We start from the raw sequence: 21611 nt of genomic DNA on the forward strand, positions 1-21611 counted from the left end.
ATATCGAGCGGAAATAATTGAATTTCTCTTAGAAAAAACCTAAACGGTTCCTCTTCTCTTATCGAAAACTATTTATTTAGGGCAATTTATAACACGACAAGAAACAATCTCATAGTATTGCCTTTTTGATATCAATTTAATATCATAAGAACATTGCCTTTTAAGTAGAACGAAACCCTTATCTGTTGTATCCTTACGTTCTTTCCGTCGAAGCATCTATCTTGATGGAAGATATATTTCGGATAATTGAGCTTAATTGATTGATTACCGTGCATAAATTTGATTGCCATCGATAAAGATTCGATGCTAAAGGTAATTCTAAAAATGCCTTTCAACGAAGTGTTTAAAAATATGAGAGATAATTAAGATGGAAGTATTATTGACGGAAACATTTCCTCATTAAATCTACTTTTTTTCCCCTCTTTTTAAACACTAACATGGAGCTGTTTATCTCATTAATTTTTAAAATATACCGCGGAGTGTGCCGAGATTGATAAAATCTTTATTGCGTTAACTTTAAAAAAATTGCCGGTTTTATGTGGTTTATAAACGTTACAAGAGATGGGTTGGTCAACTTTTAGAATAGTCTAAATATATTAACATTTATATTACTAAATGGCCTATTATATTATGTTACTCCACATATAATTTTATATATTTTTATTATTATTTTATCTGATTACTTGATAAATATTGCTGTTAATAATTCGTTTTTTTAGGAGGCAATAACCTTCATAATTTGTGGATTTAAGTGCGTGTTTATGAGGTGGATTCTTGAATCCTCAACTCCAAGAGATTCCTGTTTGAAATTTTAAAAAATATATATTAAAAATTTACTTTAAAAATGTGCCCGAATAATGATTTAGAACGAGTTGTGCTTTTCCGTAAAGGTTCCTGCTCGATTTCGCCTCTCTTCTTCCTCTAAGAATTCGAGGATTTAGTGAAATTTTATTTTTTTAAATAATTAAATTAGTAGGTAAATTTTAGAAAATTTTTATTTTTCGTTTAATAATTGTTTATATATTTATGTTTCTTTCTAAATAATTGTCTTGAACGTTCCGGAAAAGCTTCCAATGAATACTGAACAACTCCCTTAATTGATATTTATACATTACATTTTATTGAAACAACAAAAATTAATTTAGACTTGTTAATAAGAAATCCAAATATATATACGGAATGGTCAAAAATCAGTTAACCGTATTTTGCGTATTCCGTTTAGTACGTTTCAGGGATACACTTGTGAACAAGAATCATAAATTGAGCGTAGAATAACGTGTTTTTCTTTCTCAAAACTGGTAAAATCAGTATAAAATGACACGAGTTCAGTCTTTACGAACGGTTAGCTGACTTTTAGGCCACTCCTTATAAGTTATACTATATCATTTATTTTTAAGCGTTGTATAAGTTTATTTTTATTTTTATTTATTTATTTATTTTTAATTTATAAAAGGTAATACTTCAGAGAGAGCAAGGAATTACCTCCCCAAGCAAGAACCCAGAGATAAAATCAATAACAATAAATACAATAAAAAATAACAAGTAACTTAAGTTAAACGAATTCTAAATTTTTATATTAATTTATCCATTAAATTGTAATACAATTTATTTTAGAAATATAATTTTATTCTATTTTAACTTCCAGTTATTACTCTAGGCCTATGAATTATATCAAATTTTTTGATATTAATATTTGATTTTTATAAAATATACCGACTTTTATCTTTAAATAAATATACATTTTTATATGTAAACATGGAAATTATTTAAAATTCATAAATATATTTTATATAAGAAACCGTATAGAAACGTTAAGATACTGATCTATTAGAGGTATGGCTTGTAAGAAAGTTGAGTAAAGCGACATGGATCATTAAGAAGAATTTTCAGATATAAACTTCTTGCATGCACACAGTAGAATAAAGACAGCGACTAGTTTTATCTGAAAGTAATAAAATTACCTATTCTACACCCATTTATATCATATTTAAATATGAAGAGATCTTATTAAAACATTACTCTAGTTCTTAATGGGATACTCAGTTCAGAGATTGACAAGATAATCTGGATATCTTCATAACTTAGATATCTGAAATGTAATAATCGATAACGAGTCGTTAAATTATTCAATAGGCCTACATTTAGCTTAATTTACTTTCATAAACTCCGTATTGTTTCGTTAGACGATTCATTTTTGTATAGCAAGCATCCCAGGCGCCATTTCCAAGTGTTTTTGCGTAAAGAAACCTGTCTTAAGACTGAATTTTGCCGTTCGAATGATGCGGATTATAAATGTTAAATAATAAACACGGAGTTTACATGTTGTAAATTTGTTTTTATGAATATGTAGAACGAAGTAAAGTTTGAGATCTTAAGAAAAATTCGATTGCACTCCGCATATCTCGTAAAGAGACTACGGATCAAATGAAGTTTAGCGGGGTTAATGGATGGAAAATAAGCAACCGTATATAGGTCCTGTTTGTGGATTTCGGTAATCGATTGTAGTTTCGGGTGCTCGAATTGATAGTTTTTAAGAGTCAGGCGAAAAGTGCAAGGCATTTGGAAAAGAGTCGTTCTGCTAGCATCGACCTATCCGAACGACAAGGCATCTCCTAATGTTTACAGCGCCCAATAGAGCCGAAGATAATTTCAATATCGATCGGGACATTTCGGTCGCCAGTCTTCCATTAATAAATTTGCCATCCCGTGCAAGCGACTGATGACTGCTACTTCCCGTCCCATGAATACCTTATATTCAGATCGAACGGATGCATTTCTGGGCTTCCTGACTCCAGCCGACAAATTCGTCTCTTGTCTCCGGCAGCCACTTAATGACGCCAGAGCCATGAAATTCAAATCAATCGGACAAGACCCTCTTTGAATGTCAAAACCGCGTTCTCCTCCGTCCCGGACACAATTGGCTAGTGTCCTCTTCACTGATTAGCTGGTGTCGTTCGCAACTCCTATTCTTCCATTCTTTCCACACCAAGTGCATTGGGGAGAGGAAAAAAAATCGCTTGGGATGTCTTTATTAGCTTATAGTTCTTTTATTACTCGCTCGGGCATTCGGACACACGCCAGCGTGACAATCTTTAAATTGCCTCACACTATGCCTACACGCTTTACATCCATCTACGTCGCTTTCTACATCGTGAGATTCGACCATAACTTACGGCGCCTTTACTCCAAACACCGTTTCTAATTAAAGGAAAATAGGATATATTTTTTATTTATTTTCCTCCATCAACAGTTTTGTAGGTTGTTACATAAAAACCGAAAGTAAACAAAATTAAAATCTTTTTTATTTTCTATCAAATTTTTAAATTTCTCGTTAAAAATATCCTCAAAATTCCCCGTTTTCCTTAACGATTTTTATGATTTTTATCACTTTATAGGCCTTGAAACATCCATAAATCCTACGACAGAAAATACTTTCCTAAGTCATATACAAAATACAAAAGTAAAACATTAAATATGTAAATAAATTACTTTAAGGCCATATTTTGACTTTAAATCTTCTATTGGAGCGTTCCTTCTGCAGGAAGATTAGATAATTAAAGAAAAAGGGAGCTTTTTTCTTCATAGTCAAGTAAAATATTTTATTTTATAAAAAATATCTCAAATAAGTTCGGAATTCCCTATTGCTCTTCCTTTGAAATTTTTGCGATTTTTAAGATCTGTCGCCGTTTACCGACATAAAAAGAACCTGAAGGATTTGCTTTCGTATTAGATGCCTACAGGAGTTTTAAGGTGAGATTAACCATAAAAACTTCCTTTTAAAAATAATCGCCCATCGATCAAGGCGGAAATCTAAATAGCTAACGAACATCCGCCATTTGTATTCAACCAATGACGACAAAAACTTTTCTCGTCTTGATTTCCAGTTGCGTCTGAACCCACCGTGAAATCGCATCCGATTTTCGGACAAGTCATTGTAACGGGAGACATGGGGACTTCAATCACGTGATCCTAATGAGACTGTCCGTTTGGCTGAACCGCCTCTGTCTTGTTAAGCTTTGTAATTTTGGCTTGGAAAAACTCCTGCCACATGATAATGAGAAGCTCGATGCACACACTATCCTATATACCAGAGGATAAAGTTTTTTCTAACCTCTCCCTTTTTTTTTATTTCTTTCTTCCTCTTTTCCAATCCCTCTACTTCGATCTCTCTTCGAAAGGGAGTTGAATTATTCAAACATGACGTAGAGTGACAAGTTCCCGATGATTTAGTGATGGATGCGAAGGGAAAATAAATAATGTCGACCCCCTATTTTAAATGGGCGATGACGACGATAGCTATTTATGCGTTATCTTTAACTTTTGTTTTTAATTAGCATTTTAAAAATATCGGAAAAAATCAATTAAAAGCCATTATTAAACTTAATCTAGATGATGTTTTTAATAGGTAAAAAAGGATACTTGTAAACAAAAAAAAATGAGTGCATAAATTTGTTTGTTAAGGCTTTCAGACTGGCTTTTCAGAGCGGAAAGAAAGCAATCGAAGTATCCTTTTCTTATCCTTACACTTTCCATTTCGTTTCAGATAACAGAAAAGGTTCTATTGTCACCTCTCTAGTAGATGACACTTGACACGACCTACGAAACCACCAATCTGCGAAGTCAATACACGTAATAGAAGCTGTCGTTGTTGCAACAATAACACTCCTTTACAGTAGGATGCACGAAAGAAACAATTTTCCATTTCGTGCCACTGAGTCAACACAAATGTAATGACAGAATCACCATTACAAAAGTCGCCATTTTGTTTTGAAAGAGATGCATTATTGGAAAAGCAATCAAAAGACGAGAGACTTCAACTATATATATATATGTATGTTTGGTTTTAACTAAATATATATACATTATTTTATTTTTAACCTAACCGGATCGTTTTCTGTTTTACTGTAGCCCATTATGGTTAGCCAACGTGTTTGGGTAGTTTGACTGCTAGGTACCATACCCACAACCCCTAGGCGTACGGACGTCTTCATTGACGATTCTCATCGCAGATCATAATCGAGCTTTGGCGCCAGAACTTGACCTTCCATTCTCACCCCATAATTTGTAGGTAGATACCTGCCAGGCATTTTCCTTATCTCTACTATGAACAAAAATTAACAGTATTCTTTTTCTCGGACGCTATCTGATGTCCTATCCCTCTACCCACTCTGATGACAATGATTATTTGGGCATCGGGTGCTAGACCTTGGCCCTTAGCCAATTCAATAACTGGCTGCGGTACGCTATTAATTTGTTTTAGATTTATCCCATATATTTGTCCTAGCATAATAGGCCCATTTTCTCGTACGAATTTCCTCATTTTGTAGGCCAATATCTCCGAGTATAGATCAATATCGGAGCTGAGTCGATATCGATAACGTTCGAGCGAGCTTTTAAATCCACGCGCCAAAGGCCTACATCCGAAATCGAAAAAGGCTGCGGAGTTGGCTACTTATGAAGATATCAAAATTCGATATAGATCTATATCGATATGACCGAAAATAAACAGAAGTCATGAACAAAGAAAAACGTCAAAGCAGATCTGTATCAGACAGAGCCAAGTTAAGTAGACGATGACAGAAAAGGAACAAGAAACCCAAGTGTGGTCCCTTTGCTAACAGGGAGTGTCGCAGACCCCGTGATTATCCCAAGACAAATTACGTCGTGACAAGGCAACAGGCAATTTATAAACCTTCTAGCTCCAGGCCAGGGCTCATCGGAATAGAAAGTCTCTTTCTCCCCGGAGATGGCTCGTTTTGTTTGTTTATGATTAAGTTGACAGAACGGAGCCGTTCCCATTGTCTGAAGTGGACTCCATTATTTTTTTTTTCTAAATTCCGATTGGATAATATTAGAAAATCACTATGTTTGTCCGCCTGTTACGATTCCGTTTATGCGGTGCATCGGATGTCGACGTCATAGTCCGGTTCATGCCATCTATTGCACCATCACGCTACGCCAACTCGTTCGTGGTTACCAGACGAATTAGTTCATCCCTAAAGCTCCCTATATATATTATCGTGATCAACCACCTTGCCCCTTTGTTTGTTTAACCTGCCCTTACATCATTTCTCCGGAGTAGCGCTGTCACTAGACTCCACCACAAACCTGCTGCGGGACGCCCATCGCTCCAGGCAATGACCACCGCACCACCTGTCGGACGAAAGACGAGTTATATAAATGGCCTCCTCTAAAATGAAGTAGTCTTTTTTTTCTTTTATGTTTCCAAAACCATTTCTTCTTTGATTTATGTGCATCTCTATGTTGTTGTCGAGTAAAAATTATAAAGTTACAAATAGTCCACATAAACAGGTAGAGGACGGGATGAGTCACGGGTGACATCACGCTTAACCTCGTTTATAGTTGTTCAAGGTTTTGCCTGTATTTTATTTTTTTTCTTCTTATAATTTCTGTTAGTGTTCCCTTCCTTTGACGTGTTGATGGGACGTTTTAGAAGGTATTAGTGCGTTGCGAACGTCGTCTGTTGCCAGTAATCCAGCGACAACCTAGTGATTTTCACATCAAACGGACAGATCTGTCAAAAAACCATTTCCTCCCTTGACACCAACAATTACTTCCAATATCTCCTTTACGTTATACACTATCCATTCCCTCCCTGTTTTTTTTCCTCTGATTATTTTTCTTCGGACGCAAATTTGCTAACAAATTTGTTCACCTCTTCGTTTTATTCTTCAATTCTTAGCATTTACAATAAGATTTTCCAAGTGGGGATGTCAGTTATGTTAGGGATTTGCTAATCTTTACTCTAAATTACATGAGAAATCAATAAAATTTTAAGGATTTTTAGGCAATTCCTACTTTAAATTTTTTTTAAACATAAGATCCTTAACTCGAAAATTATTAAATTCCTCTGAATTTTCTTTCATTATTAACGGAATTAATGGTAATATCACGTTTAACCTCCTTACAAAATTCAAATCTTTTATATGGAATTCGTAAATCTGAATCCTTATAAACCCTGCTTTTTAATTTATATAGGCCTATATAAATCTTATACAGAAATGTGGGAAGACAATCCAAATCCTAATTTTGCAAAATGAAGACCGTCAACGTGAATTCAATATTTCCTAGTTTTGGAATTCATAAATCTGGATCCTATAAATCTTAATTTTTTGAATATAAAAATTTAGTTATACACCCAATAGTACTTCATAAATCCTAATATTTTATTTTTATAATTTTAAATTCAACATTTCCTTATAAATTCTAGTTTTTCTGGAGGGAATTCATAAATCTGAATCCGACATTTCCTCGTAAAAATTCATAAATTCGGACTCTCTAAAATATAATTAGAGAGGAGATGATACTGTATTTTATATATACATATACATGCACTATATATTATACATTAATGAATTAAAAAAAGAGCACAAACTCGCTAGAAAGAGGGAGAACACTTTTCGGTTCCGCCTCATTTTAAACAACGGTATTGGTTTTAACAAAGCGACATTCGCCACCTACTTAAACCAAACACAACGTCACACATAGAGAGAACTTTTTTTCTTTCATTCTCTGCGACCGTGCATGGTAACGATCAAATTAGATTTGCAGTTAGTCGTCGGACGATGTGACACGTCGCACAAACAAGGGCAAGATCCATTAGCACAAAGCTGCGTGTGGCGGCGTTGGTGGTTCAACAAGATTCTGTGAACTTTCTAGCTCCTTTGATTACTTGAGGTTCAATAATTCAGTTTGCAGGTCATGACTGGCCACGTTCCTGTTGATTTTGCCTAAGGCTATACCAGACGGTAATCTCGGGAAGTAGGTGACATTGTTCAAACAGCTGTTATAAAATATTGAATTACTGTCCTTCCTCTCCCCTCTTTCTATCAAACAGACGTGGTACCAGTTTGTGTATTATTAGAGACTGTTTTTAAAATTAAACGTGTTACAAATTTTCCTGTCTTTCACTGTTCATTCATTACGCATTCTTCTCTTATTTTACATTCTAAAAACATTCCCTAATTTATGGTATGGTAGGCCTGTATCAAGTAACACAACATTAAGCATATTAAACATAAATGTGTTTTTTTTTTTTTAAAGTTAAAACTCAGTAAGACTAGTAATTTGCTGTAATTAGGGTTTTTTTTGTTTAAAATATTAAACACTTCGCACATTTTCGGGATGAAAAGTTTTAATATAAAAAGAATTTTAAATTAACTGTGTTCTAATTAACTTTAAACTTTAATTCACTAAAAGCCAAATTATCAATTTTAGTAGAAATCACAGGCGGCAACCCACAAGGGACAATGATATATACTCGAAGTATTTTTGTACCGGCAAATTGTTCCCCACAAGATATTTGTATAAAAAAATACATGTATCTGTAGGAGAGAGTACACTGTACATAACAGGTACATCTTATTTTTGTATCCAGTATAAATATATAGATCGGCACAGATGGTAGAAATATTACAATTCTTAACAAAATTTTATATAAAACAGGTTTTTCTACTTTAGATCCGCACACACGTGTCTAGTAAACTAATAACGTGTTCATTTGTGCATCACACTATCAATGTCAAAACAAACAAGAGGTTACCTTGTTTCTTCAGACGAAACCTACACTTTTCATGTATTATTTTTTTGCCATTAATGCAACAATTTAAAAAAATGAAGGATAAGACTCGATTTTAATCTGTTCAAGATGTTAAACTCTTGTTTTCATGCCCATGTTTCAGATCCTTGTTTAAAAACACGTGTATCTATAAATTACATTCAAGCAGCAGTCATAGTTTCGCATTAAGAGGAAGCGAAACTAGCAACGTTACCCGACGAAAAATAATAGGAACAACAAATATTGACCGTGTGACCTCGTGCTATTAACATAAGTTTCGGCGTTGTTACTATTCAACAAGATTAAAAAAAGGCCAGGTATAATAAAACCGCATTACCTACAAAGATACTTTTTTGGTCGTTAAAGCAGAGCTTCGATTAAGCCATCTAATATATCAAATGACGCTGGGTTATTAGCAGAAAGACTTAATAGCTGTTAACGTTCGAGTAAGATGGAAGCGTGGACGACACTTCAATCGCATTAGTTCCAAACTGGTGCTTCTGTCCGCAGCCGTTCGCCTGGAACACACGTTCAGTAAGCATATGATTCAAGATTGTTACTAACATTGACTCACCACTCTGAATAACAAATGAGTTATTTTAATTCCGTTTTCCCTCTTCCCAAGAAAACACACCTGTAGTGTTTTAACGCGCGTGAAATGTCTTTTTAAAGCTATTTTAAAAGAAATTTCCTACTAGAGAAGTTACTAGCGTGGCTTTTGCTCGACACATGCGATTGTTACGCACATAACACTATTCGTTATGTGGCTCCATCTGTTGTATCTAAATGTTAACTGTAGTGTTTTGTCAAATCTTAAAAAATTTATTAAGACAAATATTAATTTGATAACACAAAACTAGAATTTAATTGTAACTTTTACAACATTTTCTGATTTCCTATACAAATGAATTTTCCATTTTTTTTAAATTATTTCATTTTATATTGATTTGTTTAATATCAATATTACCATCAGATTAGCTCCAATATTTAATTGAAAATTAATTTTGCTAATTTTTTTTTAAATATATGTAACTTTTTTTAAGAAATGGAAAACTTCATTCTTAAAAATACATTAATATAAAGTCTTGCTAGATTTTGCTGTGTGTTTTGCCTATTATCAACATTAAAATGTGTCGAGTACATATATTTTTAAAAATAAAACAAGGTAACTATGGCATTAATTTGAGGTGTATTTTTTCTTTTATAGTCACGATGAAGATGCAACTACATCACATCTCTGGACAAGTATACATGACTGCTGTCTATACAATAATTGCAGCAAGTTTGATTTTTCTGGTTTCTTCAGCACAATTTTTACTAAACTAACTATCCAAAAATAAACATATACAGTTCTTAGGTGCCATTTAACCATTAAATTTTATTTGGCATTAATATGGTGACAGAGGCACAATGGAAAGGTGAAAATGAGCTTTTAAAATTTAAATTCTCGAGTAACTTTTGCATTAATTTTTGTGTGGAGAGCCTTTGAACTGGCTGCATTGGTTCGAATTAGAAAAAAAAATCTGGTAATAAATTGAAAAACAAACGACACCATTATGTTTTCTGGCATGGATGGTGTTTACTTCGAACAAATAAAAAAAAAAAAAAAACAAATTGTCAAATTCTTTAGTTACAGTCAAAATGTGGTGGATACAATGAATGTGCTTACATCATTTGGAATGCAATTTCATTTCATCTCTGATTATCACTGCTTTTTTGCACATGCCCCCCCTTCTTTGGCAAATGAATGTTTTCTATTGGCTCATTCTGAACAGTAAAGGACACACAAAACTTCTTTCTTCTAAACATCCCAAGATTAAATCATTAGAAAATTAAAAAAGTCACATTAAATCATAAATTATTAACAGCAGTCAAAATAAGGAACAGTGGAAGCACAAAAATTCCATAATGTGAAAGAATACAATCGTCGTTTCACTTAATTGTCTTCTCTGCCAAAACCATTCAATAAATTAGCAAAAAATTGAAGGAATGTATACCATCTTTGTGACAGAATTTGCAGCAAAAATTAAACTACAACAGACAGATTTGCTATTAGAGTACTTACAAAGGTACTCATTTAAGATTTCTATCTGTACAATGGCATATACAATAGTTAAATGCTAATTATTCTTTTGCACAAATTTAATCTAACAGTACTCAGATAGGAACCCTTGTTAAGACATACTTCGCCATCGAACAGTATCATTATATACACTTAACAATTTCAATAAATGGGATTACAATTTTCCATCAACGAAAATTGTTCGATTATTAAAATCTTCCTGAAAAAGGTTTGAATTCTAGAAAAAGGAATCTTTAAAAATTATTTTTTTTTGTATTGCATGAATAAAACTTAAGAAATCTGTTTAATCATGTTTCAACAAAAACTGATTCTCTTTTCTGATTTTCAAATGAAGTGTGATGTAACAAGGGTTCCCAAATATATGTTGACTAGGTTGATGGCCATGTAGTGGGCTGAGAAAATGGGGAAATTAGCTACCTATGAGAATTACTTCTGTTTTTCTTCACACAACATGAACATACTGTCAAAACAATATATTTTTTTTTCTTTTTAATTTAATACTCTCAATTTGGAATAGATATGCTCAAGAATAATTTCATCCATAGCCTTTATTATAATATAGTAGAGGATTTCATTCTATATCTCCAGTAGTACCCCTGACTGCACCTTGCTTTCTTTGCTAAAGATAGAGCAAAAAAGAAAAATTAGCATGATTTATTTACTTAAAATTAGATTATTGAAAAAATACCTCATCCAATTCTCGTTTGGTTTTCTCTTCTAAGTCTCTTATATCTTTCATTGTTAGTCCGTGCCAACGATCTAACCAACAATACACTTGCCGATGGAAGTTGAGAAATATACGTCTTTCCGTCTAAAAATAAACACACTGTTTATTCAGTAATCTAACTTATAAAATTAGTTATTTAATATTTTAAAATATGGTTGACAATGTCATCAGTGTTGCTACTAAATTATACAGGAATAAAATGTAATACAAGTAATATTGTTGAACTGACTTGTAATATTAAGGCCAAAATTGGTCCAAAAATCTTAACTGATTTTCAGAACTGTTGAAACTTCTGGATTAGTTGCATGTTAAATGATTCCAATAACGTAAACAACATACATCCATTCCAACATGATTTTAACAGTTCTTAAAATTTTTCACACATCAATTTGCTCAAAGCATGGCTCAAAAGTCAGTTAACATGGTAAAAAAGATTTCACCTAATGCCTACTTCTATGTAAGATAGTGACTTTCCTCTAATTTATAAAAATTTTTTGAAAAAAAATTTTTGCTCTGAGCATTAAGAGGGCCTTTTCTCTCCCATATCCATCATGAGTTTGGCCAGACCCACAATAGGGCTAGGTGATGAGGGAGTGAGTCCAACATATCCTGATGAATCATTCCCAAAAAATTCCTGGGGTTTTTGATCCATCTGGATTCAACCTCAGGTCTCCCAAAACAGTAGACTGACACCTAACCATTCATCCATCCAGCTTTCTGAAGTCAGTTTCAACAAAATTTGTGATCAGAAGATTAACTTACAAATAGAACAGCATTAAATCAAATGCTTCAAATGTTATAAACTGATTATTAGAGTTATGGCATCTATTAGAGCAAGAACAAAATAAACCTAACTAAATATGAAACTTTTAGGAGTGACCAAATATTCAAATTTGAACATTGTCAGTTGAAAATGTTTAATTCAATGCTGTTGTTTTAATCAAAATCTTTGATGGAATCTGAAAACAAAAGAAATGGGTTTAAATTTTTCTAAATATTTTAAGTAAACTTTAGGCCTCATTACTAGAAAAAAAAATTCAAATTATTTGAGTAATTTATGAAGCAAGTTTCAACAGTTAAAGAAAAAATTATTATATGAATAACAAACTATACTTTGTATCCCTGATTTCTAAAATCAATTCTTAAGGAACAGGAAATTTAAATTTTTAGTATAATTTAAAAACTAATATGAATACTATACAAGACTCAAAAAAAACAGCTCAAATTTTGAAATGGTAAGAGCAAGTACAAATTCTTTTCTTACTTAATACAGTGGGATCATTTTACTTCAAATCCTTTGGGAATTAGCTATAATTATCACTATATTAAAAATTTATTATATACATGAAGAAAAGCAAGGAATAACCATTCTTCACTGTGTCGTGAGTCCACTTAATAACTAACTTACTACCTAAATGTGGAAAAGTTTTAGAGTTAAAATGGTACTTATTAATCTTATATTTTTTAAAAAAACTTTAAATTCAAATAGGATGTTTTGACTTAAACAGCAAGGCAGAACAGAAATTTAGGCAAAAGTGAAATAAATGTTTTTTTAAACAGAGAACATGAGTATTGATAAAACATTAAAAAAAAGTTTGCAAAGAAACCTATTTTTCAAATTCATAAAAATTCATGGCAAATAAGGGCATTTTATTCATATTTAATAATTTCAGTTTTCAATTAATTACATTTAAAAAGCAATTAATAAATTTCAACTTATATAATCTTCTTGAACAAGTTTTATTTTAATTTGAGCAATTTCTTGATTGATTTGTTCTGAGAAAGAAAAGAACAGCAAAAGATGCAGAAATTTTTTGAGAACATAAATCAAAGCTATTTATGTAGACTGTATTCTGGTTCATTGTGTTACTTAACACATTTTGTTTGAAGTTTGAATTGTTAGACATTCAATCACCTGCTAGTTTAATCTAGTAAGAATATAAAAGAATATAATTTCAGAGTTCAGTTTGTACTCATATTTTAGTTTAAAAAGTCTTGTTATTTACATTGTTAATCAGCTATCAAATTTTAAGAATGTGTACATAACATGTAAAAAGATGTAACTTAACAGTTCTTTCAGTTTTTAATAGTAATAAGAAAAATGTTTATTGGGCTGCAATTTGAAGAAAATTGTAGGCCTATAAATTCCCACTGTTGTCAATCTGTCCTTAATCTTGAGAATGGAATTAGATGGATAAAAGACAAGACCAGATATGGAAACCTTAGGGGCAAAAGGCCTCAATGAACTTCTGATGCAAACCAGAAGTAAAGTTATTTCAATTAAAAAATTTTTCCCTAAAAAGGTGTTTAGATAGATGACAGGCACAACTATTGTTAAAAGAAAAATATGATGTACAGGGACAAGCCACTATTAATTTTGGATGGAGAGTTTATATTTTAATTTAAATAAATTAAAAATATGATTAAAATTGCAGCCTGGCATTATGACAATGGTCACAATAAATAATTGCTCATTTACAGTTCTTTTTTCTTTTAATTTCTGCATTATGTGCAACTAAAACAAAACATTGTTTTTGCTATAGTATTTATATGCACAAACTATATGGAAAATTATGAAAAAGTATGTTTTATTTTTCGTATTTAGTTTTTTAATAACAATTTTGTATTATGTAAAAGTTTCAGTTCAGCAGAGATTTTTCCAATATATGAGCCAGTGATTTTGAAAGTGGGGCAAGTCCATTTTATGTTATTGCTGGATATTTAATGGTTTGCATTTGAATGAGTTTAAAAATATTTTTAAGCAGTAATAGACTTATTTTATATTTTTTGGTTTTATTTTGTGTAAATTTAATATGCAATAATGGTTATCCACGTTAGGTGAAAAAAAATAATAATCAAGGTTTTGGTATGCGCCAATGGACTTGCCTCACTTTCTAAAGCAATGATTTGTTGAAAATCTTGTTTTTCTTTGAGTGGAATATAGTTATAATAAAAAACTGAATATTTTATTTTTCACTTATTTATTTCAACATTTCATACTTTTTTTGAAAAGCTACAATGAAATTTAATTTTATAAGAAAAAGTGGAGAAAATAAAATATTTAGTAATAAGTTGCATGCATATAATTATATTTCTTAGTTTAAATGGTGCAGATTTTTAAAGTATATGATATGTGAATGGGTGGTACTGTACATAGGGTAATAAATCCATCATATCTTCATATTTTTCTTTAGAGTGGACTTGCATCACTTTCAAAATCAACTGCTCATATATATATATATAGTTGTCTTGTTATAATATGGTAACTTGATTCTGAAAAATCTTTTCCAAAATTATTTTCCTTATATATATAATTTTGTATATATATAATTTATATACATACATATTCGAAATTTAGCATTTGTTCAAAATAAAGTATGGATCTTAACAGAATTTAATTATTTGTATAATAAAAAGGAAAATATTTACTTCAAATTTGTATTTGAAGTAAATATCAATAGCTTGATATTTACTTCAAATACAAATTTGAACTGTTTTGATAAATTCATTTCAAAAAAGGAAAATCACAGTATAATTTTTTCAGGCACCAAAGTGATAAACACATTATGACATGTTTAATAGTTTACAGAATTCATCTCGGTTTCATTTGGATATGAGAAGTCTCCATTACTCTCAAAACATATATTTTAAATTGGTCTAAAACAAAGAAAGTTATAATTTAAATCAAGTCTTACCTAATGAAGAAAAGATTTAAATTATGTAACTTACTTTTTAGTAAATTTCTATGATTACACTATCTATACATTTCTGTTGATCCTTTACTGTTTAAAAAATTAAAAAGGATATTTTTGACATTTTTAATTTAACAAAGTTATGACAAAATAATTCAAAATACTGAAGAAACAGTATTATTTCAAACAGTTTGAAGAATACAAGAATATGATTTTGTTTAAGACAGATTAGTTTTAAGTTGCCAAGTTTGAACAGAAATTTGGAATTTATGTTTCAAGCATATAAAAAAACAGACATTAGATGTCCTAATAACAAAGCAGCAATAAAAATATATTGATAGTATTTGATAAATTATGAATAATCTGCTATTTTGTAAGTCAAAGCAAAATCAAATGTAAAAACCTTGATTTAAAATCAATTTGTTAAATAATGCATCAGTTTCAGAAGGAAAGTAAGCCAGTTCTTGCAACTTCATTTTGAAGAAAATTAAATTTTTTGCCAAAAAATTAATTTAAAAATTAATACGGTTACAATTTATTAATGTGATGAAGACCATTTCAGAACTAAAAAAATCCTACAAACTACCTTGCTACAAACTACAAAGTAAAATAAATATCTGACAACACAAATGATTAAAGTATGTTGCAAATAAAAAAAAATAGATACTTACTTTCTGTATAAAGGATTCCACACGATTTTGTAATCCAAACCACCTGAACTCACATGTGACCAATTTATAAGCACACATGATTGGATCAGCAGTTTTCTAGAGAAAAAAAAAATGCTAGTTATAAAGGTTAGACATTTAATATATAATGAATTATTTTTTCTAATTAAAAAGGATGGAATCTGAATCACCACACCACTCAGTCAAAATATAAAATTTATAATAAGCAATTTCACACCTTATGTACTCTTTACAGCAAAAATTTTAATGGAAAACCTTTTTGGCTTCTTTAAAAAAGGGGCATCTCAGGTTTTCAAGCTGTTTTAAAATTGAATGTTGCACAGTATTTCAAACGAACATTCAAATGCTATATGATATCAATTAAAGCATCATGTTGTTTTAATGTTCCAGTTTGGAATAATTCTTGTTCATACTATGTTATTAAGACACTATAGTTGTAGGGACTTAAATCTGAATCTGATTTGTATCCCCAAATTTTGATCATTAATGGTTTTGACCTGAATAAATTGAAATTTTGTCTTTAACACTTCACAACTTCCAGTGAGAATGTATCAATTCACAAATGACTATGATAACAGGAATGAACAAACTTTTCTACTTATTTATATAAATTCTCATTAAGTAAGTTAATGAAAACCAAGCAGTCATTTTTTATGAAAATGTGCAGATCCATAGACAATTTACTTAAAAATATAAGTACAGTAGAACCTTGAAAACTCGGCTCTCGATAACCCGGCACTCCGGATAACTCGGCCACATCCTGGCAGGGCAAAAAAATCCTTAGTTAATTAATTTTCATTATATACAGCTTTATAAAAGTATAAAAGCTCTCATAAAGTATTTTTCTGAGGTCTGTCTTATCAGGTAAATTACTGTACACAGTGTATTCATTAATTTTCATTTTCATGTAGTAAAGGCTCTATGCCTTCATAAAGTACGTAGTTTTCCTTTGTTTAAGGGTATTTGGGCAATTTATTCTCTGTTATATTCTCAAGTATACAATACATACAAATACAGTACAGTATTTTCTGAGGAAACACTCATACTTATTTTTTTTAACCCCATTCCCGATAACCCGGCATTTTCACAAACTCGGCCACCCTTCGGTCCACATTAGGCCGAGTTTTCGAGGTTCTACTGCACTCTTAAAGAATTAAAATATAGGTATTAAAAGAAAGTTTCAAAAGTTGAAATCATTAAAAACTTATTCAAATTTCTGAAGCATTTTCATTATCAACACTTGCCACAAACACTACAATGATAATTTTGTAATTAAATTCTTATTCCAACAAATACTTTTAGGATAAAAATAGGGAAAATACGACTTAAGTGTTATAAAAATGGCACAGCAACAAGGATTGCTGTCTCGGGTAGTAAATTATAAAATAATCCATTGTTTACTGTTTTAAGTGTTTTGAAAAGAAGTCTTACACAAGATTCCAAAATTAACTTGCATGAGCTGATTCATCTGTCAAATTCAGCTCAACTAACATGTTTAAAACATTGGCATCGAATAAATGAACTACTGTGTATATTTACTGGACAGTTTGAAAATTATATACATGAAAATTTCCAAGTTAAATAGTGAGTCTATAGGACAAAGTATTCATGTTTGCCATCTTCGAACTATAAAAGGGTAGTATGTACAGTATATAATGCAATTTTATGTATATAAATATAATATTGTATTTTGCATGTGCATGCATACAAATTTCATTAAAGCCTAAAAATTAAATAATCAATTTGACTATCAACTCTGTAAACTATTATAATTACAAATGATTTACAACTTGGTTGTAAATTGAATTCTTATTTGTTTTAATATAGTAACCAATTTCTTTGAACTACCTGCTAGATATTAAAGTTTTGTATAAATTAGAAATTACTGGATTTGTACAAAAATAAAAATACACACACAATGTTTTCTGGTAAGACTTTAGAGAATATTAACATGACAATGAAAACATTGCTAAATAATTATCCCATTCAGAAGGAAAACAGGATATTCAAATCTTTAAATCAATGATTAAAGATTAAAATGTGTAGAAATTTTTGATAAACAGTACAATGGAACCTCGTTAAGAGAGGTTCCATAATGAGTAATTCACATAATGAGTGAAGAGAAGAGGGGACGTCCCGATTGTGCACGTTACATCAGTCTGTGTTTAACACTCATTCCGCTAGCAACTTAGCATCACTTGTAATCAAACATTTTTCCAAACTTGTGTTCAGTCATATTACATATAAACATCAACAACCATAGCCCATTATATAATAAACACGACAAACAATATGCCAAATTCTTGGCTATGTAAAAGCTATAATTAAATATTAAAAATTAAATAATTTGACTAGAGGTAGATAGTTTTGCTGCCATCTCATTAAATTTAATGACCGATTCCAATTAAATTTCAATTTTTTTGTTTTCTGCAAATCAAATTCACATTCCAGGTTGGTTCATTCTGCACTAGAAGAAATTATGATGATTCATGCTCCTTAACAATGTATATTGTATAATTTTCTTTGAACAAACATTATACATAAAATACTTGAATATTTACAATACGATACTTATACAATATGATAATTATCGTAAATTATGCATTATTGAATTTTACATTAATTTATATGGGAAAAATTGTTTCACTTAATGAGTGTTTTGCATTATGAGTAAGATTCTGGAAGGAATTATGCTCGTTAAGCAAGGTTCCACTGTTTCTATATACAAGAAATTAACATTTTCCTAGACTAAGAAATCCAGTATTAGATTAGACAATGTACAGGGTTATTTTCTTGCTAGGAAACATTCCTTAACTTTATTGCTTTAGGAAGACTGTTTTGCAAGATATAAGTGCATGCAAGTTTTCATAGTAAACTATAAAACTAAGTTATTGAGGAATGTTTGGGTTCTTAGAGAATCACCCTGCATGACAATATATTTGGTTGGTTTTAGATGTTAAAAGCCTAGTTCGTTTCATCTAATGATGTGTTCAAAGTCTATAGTGATTATTGTTTGTGTACAAGTTTATCACATCTAAACAATCAGAACATCTACTCAACTTGCATATGCATAAATTAAAAAAAATTAACGTTATTTGAGTTTCAAAAAACTTAGCATACAAAAATAATCTAAATATAACAAAAATGAAATATAAAGAGACCAATATAGAGTAATAAACTATTAATGAGTATAATTCCTATTAACTCACAATTCAGCATTATTCATTAAAAATCAATTTCCTAAAAATTACTTGAGCATATTTCTAGTGTTTTGTTTTATCTTAATTGACCAATGAAGATAGTGTTTTGTCTTACAGTAACCTGTGATTGTGTGATAGCAATGATCTTCAGCATCTACTAGTTTTTTGGGGGCATTTTACACCAAATTGACTTAATTGTGGTTCTATGATATCCTTATAATACATGTTATCCATCTGACTACAAAAATTTGATGAGAAGAAATTTTTCCATTGATCACATACCCTCAAAAAACTACTGTAGAAAAATCACTGCCTTATACATGTGATCAGATAGAATTTCTTTATTGCATATGATCACATGCATAAGGCAATCTAACATCATTTTTGGTGATCAAACATCACCAGAAATGACAAATTCTTGCAATTTCCTCAAGAGGTAGTCATGACATCATGGATGTTTGTCAGTTATGCATGATGTAATGTTGTGCTTAAGCTGAAAGTCATTACAGCCTTGAATGCTTGTTTCTAAGATAGACTGGAGCACAACAACATTCAACAATAAACATTCCTTCAACAATTTGAACATTTTTGTAGATTTATTCCATGGAAAAAAACAAGAAAAATCGTTTTCTGGTCCTGAGAAACACTGTCCTCCTACCATTTATTTCCAGATGAACTAGTTTCACATTATCCCATGCTATTGCAAAGTTTGAAATGCTCTATGGGAACTAGGGTTTTTCATTTCCTGGTCTTTTGCTTGTACCGGGGTTCCGGGATAAAAGTGAACAGTTTCCCTGGATTCCAGGAAAGAATTAATTATTTTTAAGATATACAAAATATCATGAAATTAAAAAATTAAAAATAATTATCATTTAAAGTAATTTAATATGTTCTGCAACCTGCAAAATCATTAATAATGCTGTGTAAGATACTTATTAAAAATTACCTTTGAATTATGTAGAAATTTTCACAAATAGAAAAAATTTATTAAAGTGTGCTGGAAACTGCATAAAACAACAACAACAAAATGCTTTGAATTGAGTTGAAAATTAAAAAAAAATGAATCTAGATGAAACTTCTAACTTAGAAGATAATTTTGGTTTTTTAAATAAAATATAATATAAAAATTTACAATAATATTTTGTAATAAGATTTTAAAAAGCAAAGATGGTCAATACTCCAATCAGTCAATCTGATTCTTGCTTTAGTAATGAAAAGTCATGTTACCAAGAATGCCCTTTCCGATTTAATTGATGTTAATGGAATCGTCTTTAATGCATTAAAGAGAAGAGAGATGTTTTATGTTTATTTCACCTGTAGCCTGGTAGTTTGTTTGAGATTGTAGTACTTCTTTTTCTCTCTAGTATTCTTGATTTGTCTACTTTAGCTGCTTTAATAGCGGCATCAAGCTTATAGCTCGATAATTTGGCAATTCGTTTGGCTTTAATAATCAGGTTTATGAGGAAAAACTTCATACTTAAAGACTTCGTACTCGTTTGTATCCTTGCCCAATTTGCACAACCTGGCATTACGTAGTTATTGAAGCTACTGGGCATGGTTAAAAATTAAGACAGCATAAGCACAATTATTCCAGATATTACAGGTTCCGACAAGTAAAGAATTTTCAGAGTCCTGCCAGAAATAACCTACGTATGGATTATCGACCATTTGTGACGTGCCATAACGAGGAAAAATTAAAAAAACTAATAAGTAGGTTTAAAATTAATAAATACAAATGTATGCTCACAGTTTGTGTGTTAATTATACTTTCTATTTGCAAAATTTCCTCAACCTTAACACAAATTAAGAAAAAATGTACTTTAAGAAATTTGCATGATTTCCCGGGTTAAAAAAACAACTGGAATCTTTTTTGAGAAACCCTAATGGGAATCCAGTCAAGGACATTAGTTTGTTCTGTAAATAATACTATCTTAAACAAAGTATGACATTGAAATTTTGCATGTACACAGAAGACGTTACAGGACTTTTCAAAATCATCAGATGCAAAGAACAGCAATTATATGCATGAAAAACCAGCAGAAAGTGTGTTGTCTTATGCACACGAACCTGTAAAAAACATATGTGATTGTGTGTTAACCTAATGTGGAAAAGGGTACAGAGACAATACATTGATGAAACACAGCATTATGCCAACAAATCAAACAGTTTAGTGTAAGGACACCACATTGATGTCAGCGTATACATTTTTTAACATGAAAAAGATAAGCAGCATTAAACATTTGTGTTTAACTTCAAGTTAGAATTAATGAAAAAAATGACATTTAATTTATATTTTGTAAACATGAAATCACTTTTTAAAATAATATATAAGATCAAAATGTATGTTGTTAGAAGAACAGTTTAATCTTACAAAAAGAAATTTAACTCATTCATAAGAGATATAAATCTAACTATCAGTAATTGAAGTTTAATGTATTTCATTAGTAGCTGTAATTTATTTCTGTGTTAAGATTGCAATATTAAAATTTATATGTTAATAAATCAGATCTTTACTGCTTTTAGGCATATTCTAATTATGCATCAACTTAAGCATTTTTGGGCTGACAAGTCCATCAGAGGCTCCAACCAGTAAATTCTGTGAAATATGATTTGGGCCTCTGATGGACTTGTCAGCCCAAAAG

General features: G+C 30.8%; 1 protein-coding gene across 1 annotated transcript in view; it reads right to left on the bottom strand.

Moving 5' to 3' along the window:
• Positions 1–9748: 9748 nt before the first annotated feature.
• Positions 9749–21611, bottom strand: part of LOC111626412 (phosphatidylinositol transfer protein alpha isoform-like) — a 33943-nt gene continuing 22080 nt past the window's right edge. Inside the window, exons 9-11 of the mRNA XM_023369778.1 lie at positions 15752–15847; positions 11350–11472; positions 9749–11280 (exon numbers count right to left, since the gene is read on the bottom strand). Of these exons, the coding sequence (XP_023225546.1) occupies positions 11233–11280; positions 11350–11472; positions 15752–15847 (267 nt within the window). The 3' untranslated portion in view covers positions 9749–11232. The remainder of the gene's footprint in view (positions 11281–11349; positions 11473–15751; positions 15848–21611) is intronic.

Source organism: Centruroides sculpturatus, unplaced genomic scaffold (genome assembly GCF_000671375.1).
Source record: "Centruroides sculpturatus isolate CEXI.00-Female unplaced genomic scaffold, Cexi_2.0 scaffold111, whole genome shotgun sequence".
NCBI classification, from domain to species: domain Eukaryota; kingdom Metazoa; phylum Arthropoda; class Arachnida; order Scorpiones; family Buthidae; genus Centruroides; species Centruroides sculpturatus.